Below are 14,371 nucleotides of genomic sequence, written 5' to 3' on the forward strand. Positions count from 1 at the left end.
TTTTTTTGTTTTTTTTTTGTTTTTTTTTTGTTTTTTTTTGTTTTTTTTTTAGCAGTGTAAAGCAAACTTAACATTTCTTACTACAGCTGTCATCTGTCTTCAGCTTCTACTATCTTTACTTTATCTGAGTTTATTTATGCTTATATTATAGCACACACAGAATTTATCTCTGGTTGAAACTACTTGCAGCCAGGGTTGCTTGTGTAGTTGGGAGTTGTCTGAGAGCTGGGAATCCAACTTGAGGCAGGGATACTTGCTTTGCAAGCCAGATAGGAACATATTAAAGGACCTGAGTTGTTCAACCATATTTTATGTACTAACTTGTAAAAGTTGGTATTTCTACCAGCTGTCCTGCATACCACTTATAAGCATTTGTCTTACAGGATAGTAACTTCTATATGTACAGACTTGTAAAAACATTTTTTTTTCTGTAGTTACATCAAATTGTCATTTCTGTGCTGCCAGGTTACTTGATTGTAAAATAAATGCCCTACCTTATTTTCAGCTTATAGTTGCCCTTTTAGAAACCTAGCTCTTCCATTAATCTGTGGCATGTTCCATGAAAGAAAAATGACACTTCATATGATAAGATAATAAATTCCCTCGTTCCTGACGTGTGTATTGAAGAGTGGAAGTGGAGCATTTCATATCTTGCTTTGACTGGCAGCACTCATGCAGTGATTGTGCAGTATGTGTACAACATGCCAGCTGTTTGCTGAGTCTCGTACCATATGAGACCAATCTTGAGACTGTAAAAATATCTTCATCAGACATTAATGTGTCTGAGTATGTTTGCTAATTGCTGGCCAAGTCTGATTTATGCAATCTGTTGTACGATCACCTTCTACGTGAAGTAGATTGCTTATTATCCATCCCTGTTAGTTTTTTAAAGCAATCAAATATAGCTCTCTGCTGGAGAAAGGAGACTGGAGACTCCTAGAGACTTCTGATAGTAGTTGCAAAGCCACGTGTCTCTTACAAGTTCTTACATCTCCATTTTACATTCTTAGGCTTTTTAATGAGTTTATTCTTTAAGAACTCTTGGAATCACACAGCTTTGGGTTCAGGGGGCTATCTTGCCAAGCCAAACTGAGGCCAGGTCTGCAGCACGGTAATAGCAGTACATTGACCTGGGAAAACCCTTCTAGTGCACGTGCAGCTCTCTTTGATAGTTATGTTTTTCCAGACTGCTTCATTCTTGAATCCCAGCTGAAATAAATAGTACTACCAAAAGCACACTTCTTTTGGTGTAACTGAGTCAGCGCTATTTTGGAGGCATAGCTGTAATCATTGGAGACTTGTTCCACTTTCTCTACCTTCTGTAGTGTGCACTCTGATTACTGGTCCTGCACTGACTTGTTGTGACCAACACTTGACATGCATGCCTGGTTTAACAAGGATTTTGGTTTTGTGTTGTGATGAGAGCAGGAGACTTATAAATAGATGATTTATAACACTAAACACTAGTGTGTGAAAGAAGAGCAAAAAAACCCCTTCTGAAGTCTCAAGAGAGCAAGGTCTGTGGTCACTCATTTCCAAGGAGCAATTCAGTCCATGGATGCATTTGGCACCATAGTATCAGCAACAGTTTGGAATGACCAGGTGAAAGAGTATGGAGCAGAGGTAGATGATGCTATGAAGTGTCTCTTAGTGGTAAGATGTAAAATGTAAGCATACAAAAAAGGTGGTGTGGGTGAGAGCTGTTCTAAACCAAAGCAGCTGTTACATAGCCAGCAGATCAGTGTGCAGTTCTCAGTGATAGTGTGCAAGACTGGAAAATAAGGTCTGGGGGAGTTTTTGTGCATCCTTGGAACCTTGTAGGTATCCTGCTTTTTTTCTGGTTCTTTGGTTTCACCCATGAATGTAGGATTGCTATGATATCATGAAGTGCACCCCTGTCCATGATGGTAAGGGTCTTATGGCAAGATGTTAACAGCTTCTCTGTAATTATCTGCAGGAAATAATGCCCTGCATTCTGAATGCAAGAGACTTCTAGACAAATAATACTGAGCTGAAAAGAAGGAATAAAATAAATCTGCAGAACTTGTCAGTGATGCATTTTCTTGGATTGATCAAGTAGTTGTGACAATCATAAAGGATCCCCTAAAATGGGATGTGGTTGCTGCTCATCATGAGGCTCAGTTTAGTGTGCTCACATGCACAGATGTGGCCTGACCTAGCTGTGACTTCTGAGGCAAAGCATTCACGTGTCATTACAGACAGCTCAAGGAAGAAGTCATTAGGGGTTATTAAGGAGGGAATGGAAAATAGTCTTTTTATAGACTGCTGGCTCATCTGGACTACCGTGCTTTGTTTGGGTTCCCTGAAAAGACAAGGTAGAAATTGCCAGACTCTCAAAAGACAAACGGTGGGATACAAAGCAGGCACAGAAAAGGAAGGGGCAAGGAGCATGACCATGGTAGGTGTTGTCTCACAGCAGCTCCTATTCTGTTGAATAAAGATACTTGTAACAGTGACTTGTATAGAGGTGCTACTTCTGTGCTCTGGTTTACTTCTGTGGTTAGCACCGGAAGGCAGCGAATGAGAAGGAAATGAATGTCTTGTCTCTAATTGCCAAGTGTTTTAACAAGTTTTTAGTACGCACAAACTTTTTGCTGTTTTTTGTCTCTGAATAAATAGGAATACTATAAATTAATCAAAGTTCAACTCTTTTTAAGTACAGTCTGAGTTATAATAATGTCTGGAAAGTCTCCTCTTGCACAGAAGTGCTCTGTGAGGTTTCTGAGCTCTGGTTGCAGCCTACAGCTGCAGGGCAGGAGGTACAACACAGAGGGATTGCTGTTAACAGTCTGTTCTAGTGTGCTATTTCCTAGGTCATTCTCAAAAGATTCTGCCCTGAGAAATTACTTAAAACAGGAATCGTCATGTGGGAAAGTTCTCAGAAGGCTCCTGGTTATGTGTGTGCTGGGGATTGAAAAGGGATGAAGCAGCTAAGGTCATTTTCAATTGTGACATGTATGATGCCCCTCCTGTCTTGGAGGTCTGGGCTGTGCTTCTCTGAGTGTTCAGAGGATAGTTGTACAGCTGAGAGCCTGTGGCAACAGGCATGTACTTTCTTTTAAATGTTTGGCTGGTTGTAAGATGCCCATAATGTGCTCCAAGACATTCTTGAGTGCCTGGCTACTCACCTTCCCTACAAAAAGAGTTGTTACAGTAATGTCCAGTGCCTTCACTCTTTCATCCTGAACTAGCTTCTGCTCCTGTGAGGCTGAGCAGGGCTGAGGCAGAGGAGGCACACCTTGTCGATGTTCCATGACAGCCTATAAATCCCAGAAATTCTCTTTTGAAGAGGGAGGGAGCTAGTTAATGCTGAGCGTCCCATACCCACCTGTCTGGACTGCCTTAAGAGCATCTCCAGAACTGCACAGCCTGCTAAATAGACCACAGAGCTGTGTGAGAGGTCCTTTCATTTTCTTTTAAAACTATGTACTTTGCTTCTGTAGCAAACCTGCTCTTTCTTTCTAGATTTTTCCTTTTCTTGCATGATAGAGCACACATTTTTGAAGCATACCTTGGCATTCCTGTTTCGTTTGGCATTACAAATCTTTTTGGTTTCCAGAGAAACTGCTTAAGTGCTCAGACACTCTGGAGTTAAAATAGCACTGCAGGCTGCATTTAGAGGACTGGAAAGACAGCAGCATTCTTAACATCACATTCTGATCACACTGGAGGCCTTGAGAGAAATGAAAATGCTCAGGGTAGGGCAGACTTTGTATACAATGCCAGTGAGCAGTCATGACGTGCTGTGCTATTGTAAGGAAGCTGTGGTGTGTAATTAAATATAAGCTAGCAAAATGCTACCTGTAAAAGTTAAATCTTCATAAGACCAGATGGTATCTAGAATGTGATTATTATTTTTTTTTTTTTTTTGTAAGGAGAATGTCATCTGGTTCATTGGCAGTGGAATGCTAATGTTATTTTTTTGCCCTTTAGTTACGAACATGAAATATTCATGAGCTGTAGAGGTAATTGGGGATTTGTCTGTACTGAACTGAAGTAACAGAAATGCATGGATGTGTTGCCCCACAACAAATACAGCCTCTAGAATTTGTCCAGGCTCTGCAGTGCTTCTGGTTTATTTTGCAGACACCACTTTCTACTTTGTTTTTACACAGAACATCAGCTGAAGACTCCCATGTAGCTGGGAAAAGCAAAAGCAGCTGGGATTTTCTTTCCTTACAGGAGAAGGAAGCTGTGCATGGATGTGATTTCCTTTGTATTAACAGGAGTAGTTTATCAGTGATATCATGTGGGGATTTTCTATGAGCTGATGCTCGTTCCAAGTGAAGTGGACAAGCTGGAGAAGAACTTGTGTACTCAGTGTGCTGACAGCATCAGTTTCCTGTTTTTAGAAAGGTGATGTCAGGAACCAAGAAGTGCAGTTCCAATTTCTAAAAGCAAGTAAACGTAGCCATGTGTTGAAGTTCTGGGTTTCCTCAGGGAGAAACAACTAAAATACAGCTTGGTCTTCATTTTCGATCTTGAGGGATCTTGTTCAGTGAGGGATCTCCTCCTGCATGGGGATCATCTTCCAGTGATGAGGAGTCACATCAGTGTAATCTTTCCTGTGATACCTCATTGACATCAAACTAAGATCAGTTCTGCAGTCAAAATAAGTGACATGAAATTTGTGCCTAAAAGTAAAAACAAACAAACAAAAAAAAAACAAATGAAAAATAGGCTATGACTATGGGCTGCTATTCAAAAGCAGATCCAGAAATCAAAGAAGTAAAACTCTAATACCATGAATGGAATAACTTCTTCCAAAACTACTTCATGATGATTAACTTGTAGCATTACATGTTAGCTAGTGATGATGCACTGGTAAAGACCAATTATAGGGGGGAAAAAACCCAAACAGAACTTCTTACACCTATTAAAGAAATCCTAAAGCTGTTAATAGTTGCTTAGTTACCATTGACCCTCATTAAGCTTTCCATTTGGGTGGTGATGAATTTAAAGCCATAAGGGAGTTCTGTCACAGGTGAACAGTCTCTAAGTATTTTAAGGGCAGCACTTCAATAATAGGGTGATTAGGTTAAAAAAAAAAAAAAAAGGTTTGCTATGGGATATCTTCAGCTTATGTGCACACAGATTAGGCTGGGGATGGTGGCATGGCTGCCAAAGTTCATTGACCTTTGTGAAATTAATGTGTAGGGCTTCTTGATTATTTGTGGACTGAAGAACACTACTGAAGAGTGGTTAAGCTGGCATGGCAGCATACCTCAGATGTCTGCCATTGCAAGGAGGCACAAACTTAATATTTGAAAGCCATGAAAGAGGGTGAAATCCAAATCTAAAACTAACAGTCTTTTTGCACATGCATTTTAAGAAGTTTATTTTCACTTATGTCTATCTAAAGAGAGCTCATGAGTTGGGCCTGTGTGGGGAACCTGCTCTCTTCTCTGGGAATACTGAAGAAGGGGCAGGACTTATGGTGTAGTTAGATGTGTGGGAATTCTTACCTCCTGCGTGGCTTTCATTGTCAAATTCCACATTTTTGTCTATTATAAAATAAACCATCCTTTATTTTATTTTTTCCCCAGATGTTAAACCATCTAACATTTTGGTAAACTCTAGAGGTGAGATCAAGCTTTGTGATTTTGGTGTCAGTGGACAACTGATAGATTCTATGGCAAACTCATTTGTCGGCACGCGCTCCTACATGTCTGTAAGTACAGATTTGATAGCTTTGAGCTCACTGGGCAATATGGTAGAGTTATCACGACTAATCAAAGACAAAACCAGCTGTTGTGGTTATTTCTATTGCTTTCATGGTTTGTTTCACTTCCTGCATTCCAGGACTATTCCAGTATGCTATCACACTGAAGGTGGGGGAGAGAACTGTGGCAAAAGAAGCTGAACATGTGGGATATTTTCAAAACACTACAGAAGACTGTAATTGCATCTACATTGCAGAATCCACTTGGTTAATGCAATTTGCGGTTACAGTTTACAAAAGACAGTATTTATGTCTTGTTCTCCTTATTTAATTCCCACGCTTTCCACTCCAGCTTTCTACTGCAGTCACTTAGGGAGGCACGCTGCTCCCTCATTAGTGGGTCTGTTGTGTCTGCTCCTGAGGACTCAGTGTGGCTCTGGTAGCAAGGAAAAGCATGGGAGTGGCTGCTGTGGGCAAGGCCATGGCAGCTGCTTTGTGACTTATTGCAGTGTGCTCTTTATTCCTGTTCACAAGGAGTACCTTGAAACTTGCTCTTCAAGGGAACTCTGCATTATGTGAAGGTCATTGCTAATGGAAATGAAAGGTCTCCTTTTCTAATATACTTACCTGTTCAGTATGCAACCAATTACTCATCAAATCAGAGCATTTGGAATTCCTGCTGTAGAATTGAAACTCTGTGGGCTTGAACTTAAAGGACAAAAAGTATAATAATGCTGCTTCTGCTCAGCATGGGACCTGCATTTTTACATCAAAGCCAGTCTTCTCTTTTTTGCCATTTAGTATGGGTAACATACTTGAAATAACTGTGGCTTATGTTCCCACACACACTTAGGGGCTGTTGCTAACAGCATTTAAAAAAAAAAAATCATCTCTTTGAGGCTTTTGGCATGCTACTGGCTTTCCTTTTTTCTTCTGGTAGAAAGAACAAGGGCAGAGTGCTGCCTACCTTCAAGTTTTGTTTTGTTTTTTTTTTAATTTCTTGTTTCTAAGAGACTGAGATTCAGCTTTGCTTTATGTCTCAGTCCAAGCCATGACTGTGATTTTTATTCTTTTAATATTGTCTGAAGTACCTTCTCCTGCAGTATCTCCCTTAGCATACTACTTAAAATGACAGCTGGAGAGTTGTTACATGCAAAAGAACATCACCTTCTCTTACATGAAGGTGTGTGCAATCAACAGTGCCTAACTTGAATACATTTTCTAGATTTTAGATAATATATATTGTGCAGGCTTCTTTACACTTACATTCAGTGAACATTTGTATATTTTCCTTTTGGGGCATCTTTAACCACAGCTGAGAAATCATGTGGTTTATCGAAATGGCTTCTAACGAGCTGATGTGGCAGTGAAGTGTAACAGAAACATCAATAGATTGCAAAGCTCAACAGTTTATTTAGAAACTGTTTGAATTTGGATCTAGAACTGAAGCATGCCTGTACATGCAGTAGCTCTTGCATAAATACACTTCTTCTCCAGGGACCTATGTGACTGATATCAGCTGACAAGAATGACAGACCACAGGGTTACTGCTAGAGCACCACGTCACTTTTGCACCCATACATAAATGTATCTTCCCTCTCTTTCCCAAAACATAAAATCTGTTTCAGAGAAGCTAGGTGAATGCTTAGTTGCCCCTACTAGTTTTGTTTCCATGTTCTTTAGTTATCCCATCACTATTCATAGTTGCAGCATTTAGATGTCGTGTTAAGGATGTAAAACAGCATTGTGATAGCATCACTTGTAAAAGTCTCATTTATTTGTAGGATAATACAAAGTTTGTAGGAATTCTGGAACTGTGGATGAGATTTCTGGAATAGGAAGCTTTGTCGCTCATTGGAATGTGTGACAGTAATGTATGGGGATTTCATCACCTGCTTTATTCAGGCTATCATGGAATGCAACTTTAAATTTCTTTGTTACAGTACTTTACATTTTCTTTTTTTTTTTTTTTTCCTGGTAGCCGGAAAGGCTGCAGGGAACTCATTATTCAGTGCAGTCGGATATATGGAGTATGGGGCTGTCTCTGGTAGAGATGGCCATTGGCAGATACCCCATTCCTCCTCCTGACTCTAAGGAGCTCGAGTTGATGTTTGGCTGCCCGGTAGAAGGAGATTCTCCAGTCACAGAGACCTCACCCAGGCAAAGAACACCTGGTCGACCACTGAGCTGTAAGTTCCAATGTGAGAGGCAAATAAAGCAGTTAACTATGAATCAAGCCAGTGTGAGCCATACCGAGTAGACCAAGTACCACTGAGGCATTTCTGCAGTGTCCAAAAGAGTTACAAAACTAATGTTAAGATTTAAAATCAGATTCTTTTCTGATATGCTTTGCTGTAAGCTTAGATTCTTGCTTATTTAGTATTGATCTGCATAATGTGGCTTTATACTTTAAGTAAATAAAAATGGAACAGACAAGGTTGGATAGGGCATCTGCTTCAGTGACTATTAGAAGGTATTGGAGCTTGAAAATCAAGGACCAGATGTCCTTATGCTAATAACCATTTCTGAATGCCATGAAGATGCATTCTGTTGGTATGGTTCATCTCCGAAGGTGCAATAATATCCAAGTACAACAGGAAGATTCTCAGTGAAGTTAATGATTGGGATTAGACTTGACAGTAATGATCTCTCCTGGAATGAAAGTATTACTCTTTTACTATTCCACTTTCTCCCTGTGAATTTACTGGTGCCCAGAAACTCTGCCATGCAGGAATGAAGCATATGCTTCTGAAAACAGCCCTACCTCTTGAGAGTGACGCTGTGTTTTCCTACCTACCTTATTTCTTCTTAGCCTATGGACCAGACAGCAGACCCCCGATGGCAATCTTTGAACTTCTGGATTACATCGTCAATGAGGTAATCAACTACCTGCACTAATTTAATTGTAAACTTCTGAATTTGGAGGTAATGTTATGGTAAGTCAGGTTCTGATCTTTATTACTGCAGTATGAGACATGTCCTTGTTTGGGCTGTCAGCCTGAAAACTGAAGTCTGCGAGTCTGCCTGATACTTGCTTCAAAGTTCAACTCTGGGAAGAAGGCATAGGTAGCATCAGGGCAGCTTTACTCAGATGCTGGACTTAGCTTGTAGACTCTGGGTAGGTTGTACAGCATCATTTGTTCTGATTTAATTGATGGGACTCTTCTATTAATTTGTTTTCAGCCACCTCCAAAACTGCCCAATGGTGTTTTTGGTTCTGAATTTCAAGATTTTGTTAACAAATGGTAAGTATTTTCTCTGCTAGTGAGCCTAAAGCTCATTTTATAGGCACCAGCTTGACAACATATGCATTCAAAGAGAACACCAAAGCTAGGAGATGTTCCACTCTTTAAGATATGATCTCTGCTTCTGTGGCAATTCGAAATTAGTTCTTCCTCAGCACTGAAAACACCACAGTACTTAAAAAGACTGATCATGCAAAACTCTTCTGTAAGAGGATCCATACTTTTATGAGTAATGTGCAGAGCATTCTGCAGTGAGCATTCCGTGTGATGCAGAAGTCTTGCATGCTCCAAATACTTTTTTCCCTCCCTAATGGTTCATTGAATCATTATCACAGTATTCATTTTCTTACCTCTTTACTTTTCCAAGTACTGGACCAACATGATCAGTTTTAAGGAAAGTAGTTTATTCAAGATGAGTAAGTTTTTTTTCTTAAAGAAAGAAGAAAAAAACAAACAAAAGCAGCTAGTTCTGTTATTAGCTATTTCTACCAGAAGGAACAGTGACACAAAGGAACAGCTGCTAGATACTGAGCTGGAAAAGACTTGGGTAAAAGAGACCTGAAGGATAGTGTGTGATACTGTTGAATTTAAATGCAAATTTGATCTCTACAGCCTGACTCTGTACTCTCACTTCTGCCCCCACTGAACAATGCTGTATGACTCAGGATTTCATACCTAAAATTATACCTGTGAAATCTACAGAGGCAATTGCTTACAAAAAAACTCATGCTTTTGTCTAGAGAGGTGTCTTCCCAGAACAAAAACAGTATACCAACACAATCTAACTTGATCTTTCTTTTGAGTGTAACCTGTGTAATGCTTTGTTTTCGTAGTTTAATTAAAAATCCTGCTGAGAGAGCCGATTTGAAGCAGCTGATGGTAAGTGAAAGTTCTTAACTTGAAATGGAACACTCTTCCATACAGGTTGGGTTCCTCAAATGAGCTGAGCTGAGGGTCAGAGCCTACAGCCTAGAATGTGCTTCGTGCCTCCTAACACAGCTCAAACAGTTCTGGGGGGAGGGAGTGCTTCTCTTATCCAGAGATCTCGAGCCTCAGGCTTTTACACACCCTTAAAACAGGAGCCCCGTTGAGATTTTGCAGTCTGCCATTTGGTTGAGTAGCAAAATAGCTTTTACTTTGGTTTATTAGCCAGTTGTGAAATATATAAGAGGACAGCTGAACTAATTCTTCTAACCTTATGGACTACTTAAATGCAGTTTTAGCAGCTTCTGGGAAAGAAGCTTGCTTCTCTTCTTTCATCAGCTTGGTACTGCAAAATCTGTGAAACTACTAGATAAAAGCAAATCTTGCATTTTTTCTACATGAAATGACTTTCACTTTCACTGGATCTTCTCATGGCTTCAAGTTTAATGCTAGGGCTTAAGTTGGACTGCAGAAAATAAATGTCTCTGTGCCCTAATACTGCTGTATAGTAAGTAAGGCTGCAAAATACAATCAAATTCTTTCTGTTACAAAAATCTCTTGTGTATGAAAGCAGACATTTTCCAGAGTGTGTTATCTCAAGTGGCTGAGTCACATTCTTATTGTGTACTGTGGTGTAAGTACCCTTCATAAGCACTGGGTAGGCAGTATTCCTCTGGAATACTTTGCAGTATGGACCCTTCATATGCTGATTATGTCAGTAATCCTGCAGAAGAGCTCTACTGGTCGCCTTAAGCTTGCTACAAAATTTGGCAAGCCACATGAATACAGAAAGTAAATCAGACTGATTGTAGCTCATTCAAAATGATTCTTTACTTCATCCTGCTGCCTTGCTGAGTGTTTGAGTAACTTTTGTTTTCCTCTACAAAGATTCATGCTTTCATTAAGAGATCTGAAGCAGAGGAGGTGGATTTTGCAGGATGGCTTTGCTCAACCATAGGCCTTAACCAACCAAGCACACCCACGCATGCTGCTGGAGTCTGAACGTGGAGGAGCAAATCCTGTCCCGTACATCTGTTAACAGCGCTACTTTGGTCCTATTTCCTAAGCTTGTACCTGTTCAAACATGTATTTCACCTCTTAAGGAAGAATGTCTTTATAGCATGTGCCAAATTGTTTTAAATTTTGTCATCAACTAATCGGTATTGTATTGGGTTACATTTGTTTGCTGACCAAAATGTAAGATGTTTAAGTTACAGTGCTTGCTGATTTTAAGTGATCATGGATATTCTTTCTTAATGAAAATATCACTGGGGGAATTTACCCCTGGATTGTTTGAACTTTATCAAGACTCTTGGTGAACCGTTGGTACTTCAGTCATGCTTACCTAATCTCCCATGCAAAAAAAGGGTTAGGGATGCTCCAAAACTGTATCTGTTGAGCATGCTTTTGCTGCTGCCAAACTGTATCTTGGAAGTTAGGCCTAATGGTTCCAATTTTGCTGTTGTTAGAGATCACTCTTTCCAGGTAAAGAAGGCAAGAGCTCTGCATTCCTTGGAGTGGACAGAGCAATATTCTACTTGTAGACTTGTTCATATTTCTATATTTATTTTTAAAATGTGTCATCATACTTGGATTTAGTGATGTCTGTCTTTCCGATTGATTTTTAAAGGTTAGCTCTCAAAGTCCCCTACAGAACCATGACAAAGATCTGGGCAATTTGCTTTCTTTTAACCTTAAGATTCATGACAGCTGTGTTTGGTGTCTAAAGTGTATGAAGATCCTCTATTGTTTTATTCTCTCAGATGTTTAGCAGTGGATTCTCTTAATAAATATATTATCAAGTAATTTGAAGCTTTTCTTTTAAACCCAAAGGAAAACTCCACCACGACCTTCATCTTAATCAGTGCCATAGTATGTGCACTTCATTATCTTTGTCATGTATGTGAAATAGACAAACTATCACACTGAAGAACTACAACAGTACTTTTTACTAGTTGTTAGAGGAAATATGCAGTGTGTGGACAACAACTTTTTAGAAGGAAAGCTGATTTTACTACATTGTGCCACGTGCAGCAGTAATTTGAACACTGCAAGTACAGTTACATGTAGTTGGACAGCAGCAACAGTGCTGTAATGCAACATGGAAAAGAGTTTGCTGGACTTAATTTCAAAGGGCCTGGTTCAGAAAAGACAGCAGGGAGAAAGAAGATGCAGCATAGGCATGAAAACTACTTGGTAACCTGCTGGAGCCACATAACGTATTTTCAAAGGTCAAAATTTGTCTCTAGAGGTGAAACCCCAGACCAACAGCTCCAGAGGGGCTCTGCAGAGGTGCAGCAGGAAGCAGATGTTCCTGGGCTGAAATGGGGCTGCAAGTGCCACAAACGTGCTGGGAACTGCAATGTGCAAGAAGAGGGATTGGCTACTGCCATGCTTACAAACTAACTCTCCATATGCCTCCAAAGAACCATTTGACACTCCAAGCCATAACATTTCTTGCTCAGGCTTTTTATTTTTCTCCTGCAAGCCTCATGAAGGCTTTGCCAAGTATTTTGAATTCACTTTCTAAGCTCTTTCACTAAGATAGCCAGGCTTGTCAGAAAAACAATTAGTATAGGATGAAACTGGAATTACGTTCTAAAGTTCTGTTCCTATAGCTACAAGCCAAATAAGAGCCAAATAATCTCTCTTTGAACAGTGGCAAGAAGGTGGTGGAGGTTGAATCAACTGCTATGATGACACCCAGGATACCGGATGCTTTAAGTTCTTTCCCTGCAAACTCCAGATAATGGTTGATTTTATTTTTTCTGAGCTGTTAATGCCAGAGACAGCAATAGCACCTTTAGCTGGCTTTGCTAAAACCTGGATTGCTGTGGCTATTTTCTTTATCAAACTGTCTTATTAAGTGGTAAGGATATTATTTTTATTCGTCTGCTTTTCATCAGCTTAACAGAGTTTAATTTAGGATCCCTCAAAGCAAGTCTTTAAGACTTGATCAAATAACCAGCTGCTCCACTTGGTGTCTACATTCCACAAGGAAGAAGAACACACAGTGTACCTATAGCAGCAGTATGAGCTTGTCAGCATACCATTAAAAACACCGTGGAAGGGACTTTGCATCACTTTCCAAGTAAATTTTAATTTCTCATACTCCTTATACATAACTTTAAAGTGGAGGGCAGAGTGGCATTGAACTACAAATTCACTGTATGAGAAAAAGAAATAAACTAAAAATATTAGTTCCTTATTACAACTAATATGGACTAATTCTTACCATACAGTTTGTGGAAGAATAAAAGGCCAATTGGCTGCCATGCTGAATGAGCAAGTAAGAAAAATGCGGCTGTTACATCAGCCTGACAGTACTTAAAAACAGCACCTGTAGGGACAAGAGCTCCCTTGCTACTGCACTCAGTATCAGGGCAGCAGTGCAATGTCTGCTTCCCCTGCTGAGAGAACAGCTACAGCTCCTCTGGGTCACACTTACAGGACACGGATGTCGAGTTGTCCGTGTAACTGAGAGCACTGCAGCAGAAAGCCTGGAGACAACCCTGGACACATCTCTTCTCACTGCCTACCTTTAAACTTCCAGTTTAAGCAAACGAGGTTATGATATAATCATTGGTTCACAACCAGCCTCTGCGGCCTGGTTTTGTTTTTTTCAGCAACAGCAAATAAGAACGGACAAATTATTGCTTTCACTGTGTTAAATTAGTCTGACTTAATGACTTTTACCTTGTATAAAGACGTAGTAAGCTACACATTAGGTTTGCAAAACGGATTATGCTACATACTGGTGCAGCAAGTTCTCATTCTTTTAACATCTAATTCACGATCTGCCAAGCCTGGGACATTTGTGTCCTCAAAGGTAACCTGCGACTCCAGGAGTCTGGCGTGTCACACAGCACAACACGAACATCTGCTGGCAAGAACGAAAAGAAATTCCTGAGTCTGTATTAAAAACCATCTTTGACTCTTTTCTCTCTCAAGAATCCGATTCCTCCTCCTCTTCCATCTCCTCTTCATAATCTCGAATACTCAGCTGTAATTCGGTTTGATTGATAGCAGCCTCGTCGTCCATCTGCCCGAGGATCTGTCACGATAAGAGAGTGCAACTGAGGGCTGTCAGCGCCAGGAGCAGCGCTGAGCTCACAGGGCTGAGCTGGGAGCCGCCACCGGCCGCACAGCCGGCACTGCAGCTGTCGGCCCCAAGAGCCCAGGGAAGCGATGGGCATCGCCGGAACAATTTCAGGAGCTCAGCTGAAGGCTCAGACCGTACCCACACCCCGACCGCCTCCCGGCTAAAACGCTGCCTTACATTTATGAGCTTCGGACGCAAGCGGCCATTCCCAAACCCGCAGGGACGGGGGAGCCGAAGGGCCGCTCCCGTTCGCGCTGCGCCTCACCTGCTGCGGGTCCTCCACGCCCGGGGCGGCGGCCAGGTCCTCCTCCCGGGACCGGATCATGGACTGCAGCGCGAGCTCCTCCACCTGCGCACGAAGGGACGCGAAGGACTCGCGGTCACCGCGGGGCGGCCACGCAGAACGAAGCGCTTCCG

The 14,371-nt window shown here is 41.0% G+C and overlaps 2 protein-coding genes across 5 annotated transcripts in view; one reads left to right on the forward strand and one right to left on the reverse strand.

The window, feature by feature from the left end:
- Positions 1 to 11,658, forward strand: part of MAP2K1 (mitogen-activated protein kinase kinase 1) — a 32,335-nt gene extending 20,677 nt beyond the window's left edge. For all 4 annotated transcript variants that reach the window (XM_019619588.1, XM_010717593.1, XM_010717592.1 and 1 more), the window contains exons 6-11: positions 5,568 to 5,692; positions 7,665 to 7,872; positions 8,496 to 8,560; positions 8,867 to 8,928; positions 9,762 to 9,807; positions 10,741 to 11,658. In XM_019619588.1, the coding sequence (XP_019475133.1) occupies positions 5,568 to 5,692; positions 7,665 to 7,872; positions 8,496 to 8,560; positions 8,867 to 8,928; positions 9,762 to 9,807; positions 10,741 to 10,854 (620 nt within the window). In that variant the 3' untranslated portion in view covers positions 10,855 to 11,658. The remainder of the gene's footprint in view (positions 1 to 5,567; positions 5,693 to 7,664; positions 7,873 to 8,495; positions 8,561 to 8,866; positions 8,929 to 9,761; positions 9,808 to 10,740) is intronic.
- Positions 11,659 to 11,783: 125 nt separating this feature from the next.
- SNAPC5 (small nuclear RNA activating complex polypeptide 5) overlaps positions 11,784 to 14,371 on the reverse strand; it is a 3,097-nt gene continuing 509 nt past the window's right edge. The window contains exons 2-3 of the mRNA XM_010717659.3: positions 14,220 to 14,365; positions 11,784 to 13,906 (exon numbers count right to left, since the gene is read on the reverse strand). Of these exons, the coding sequence (XP_010715961.1) occupies positions 13,799 to 13,906; positions 14,220 to 14,365 (254 nt within the window). The 3' untranslated portion in view covers positions 11,784 to 13,798. The remainder of the gene's footprint in view (positions 13,907 to 14,219; positions 14,366 to 14,371) is intronic.

This window comes from Meleagris gallopavo, chromosome 12, assembly GCF_000146605.3.
Source record: "Meleagris gallopavo isolate NT-WF06-2002-E0010 breed Aviagen turkey brand Nicholas breeding stock chromosome 12, Turkey_5.1, whole genome shotgun sequence".
NCBI lineage: Eukaryota > Metazoa > Chordata > Aves > Galliformes > Phasianidae > Meleagris > Meleagris gallopavo.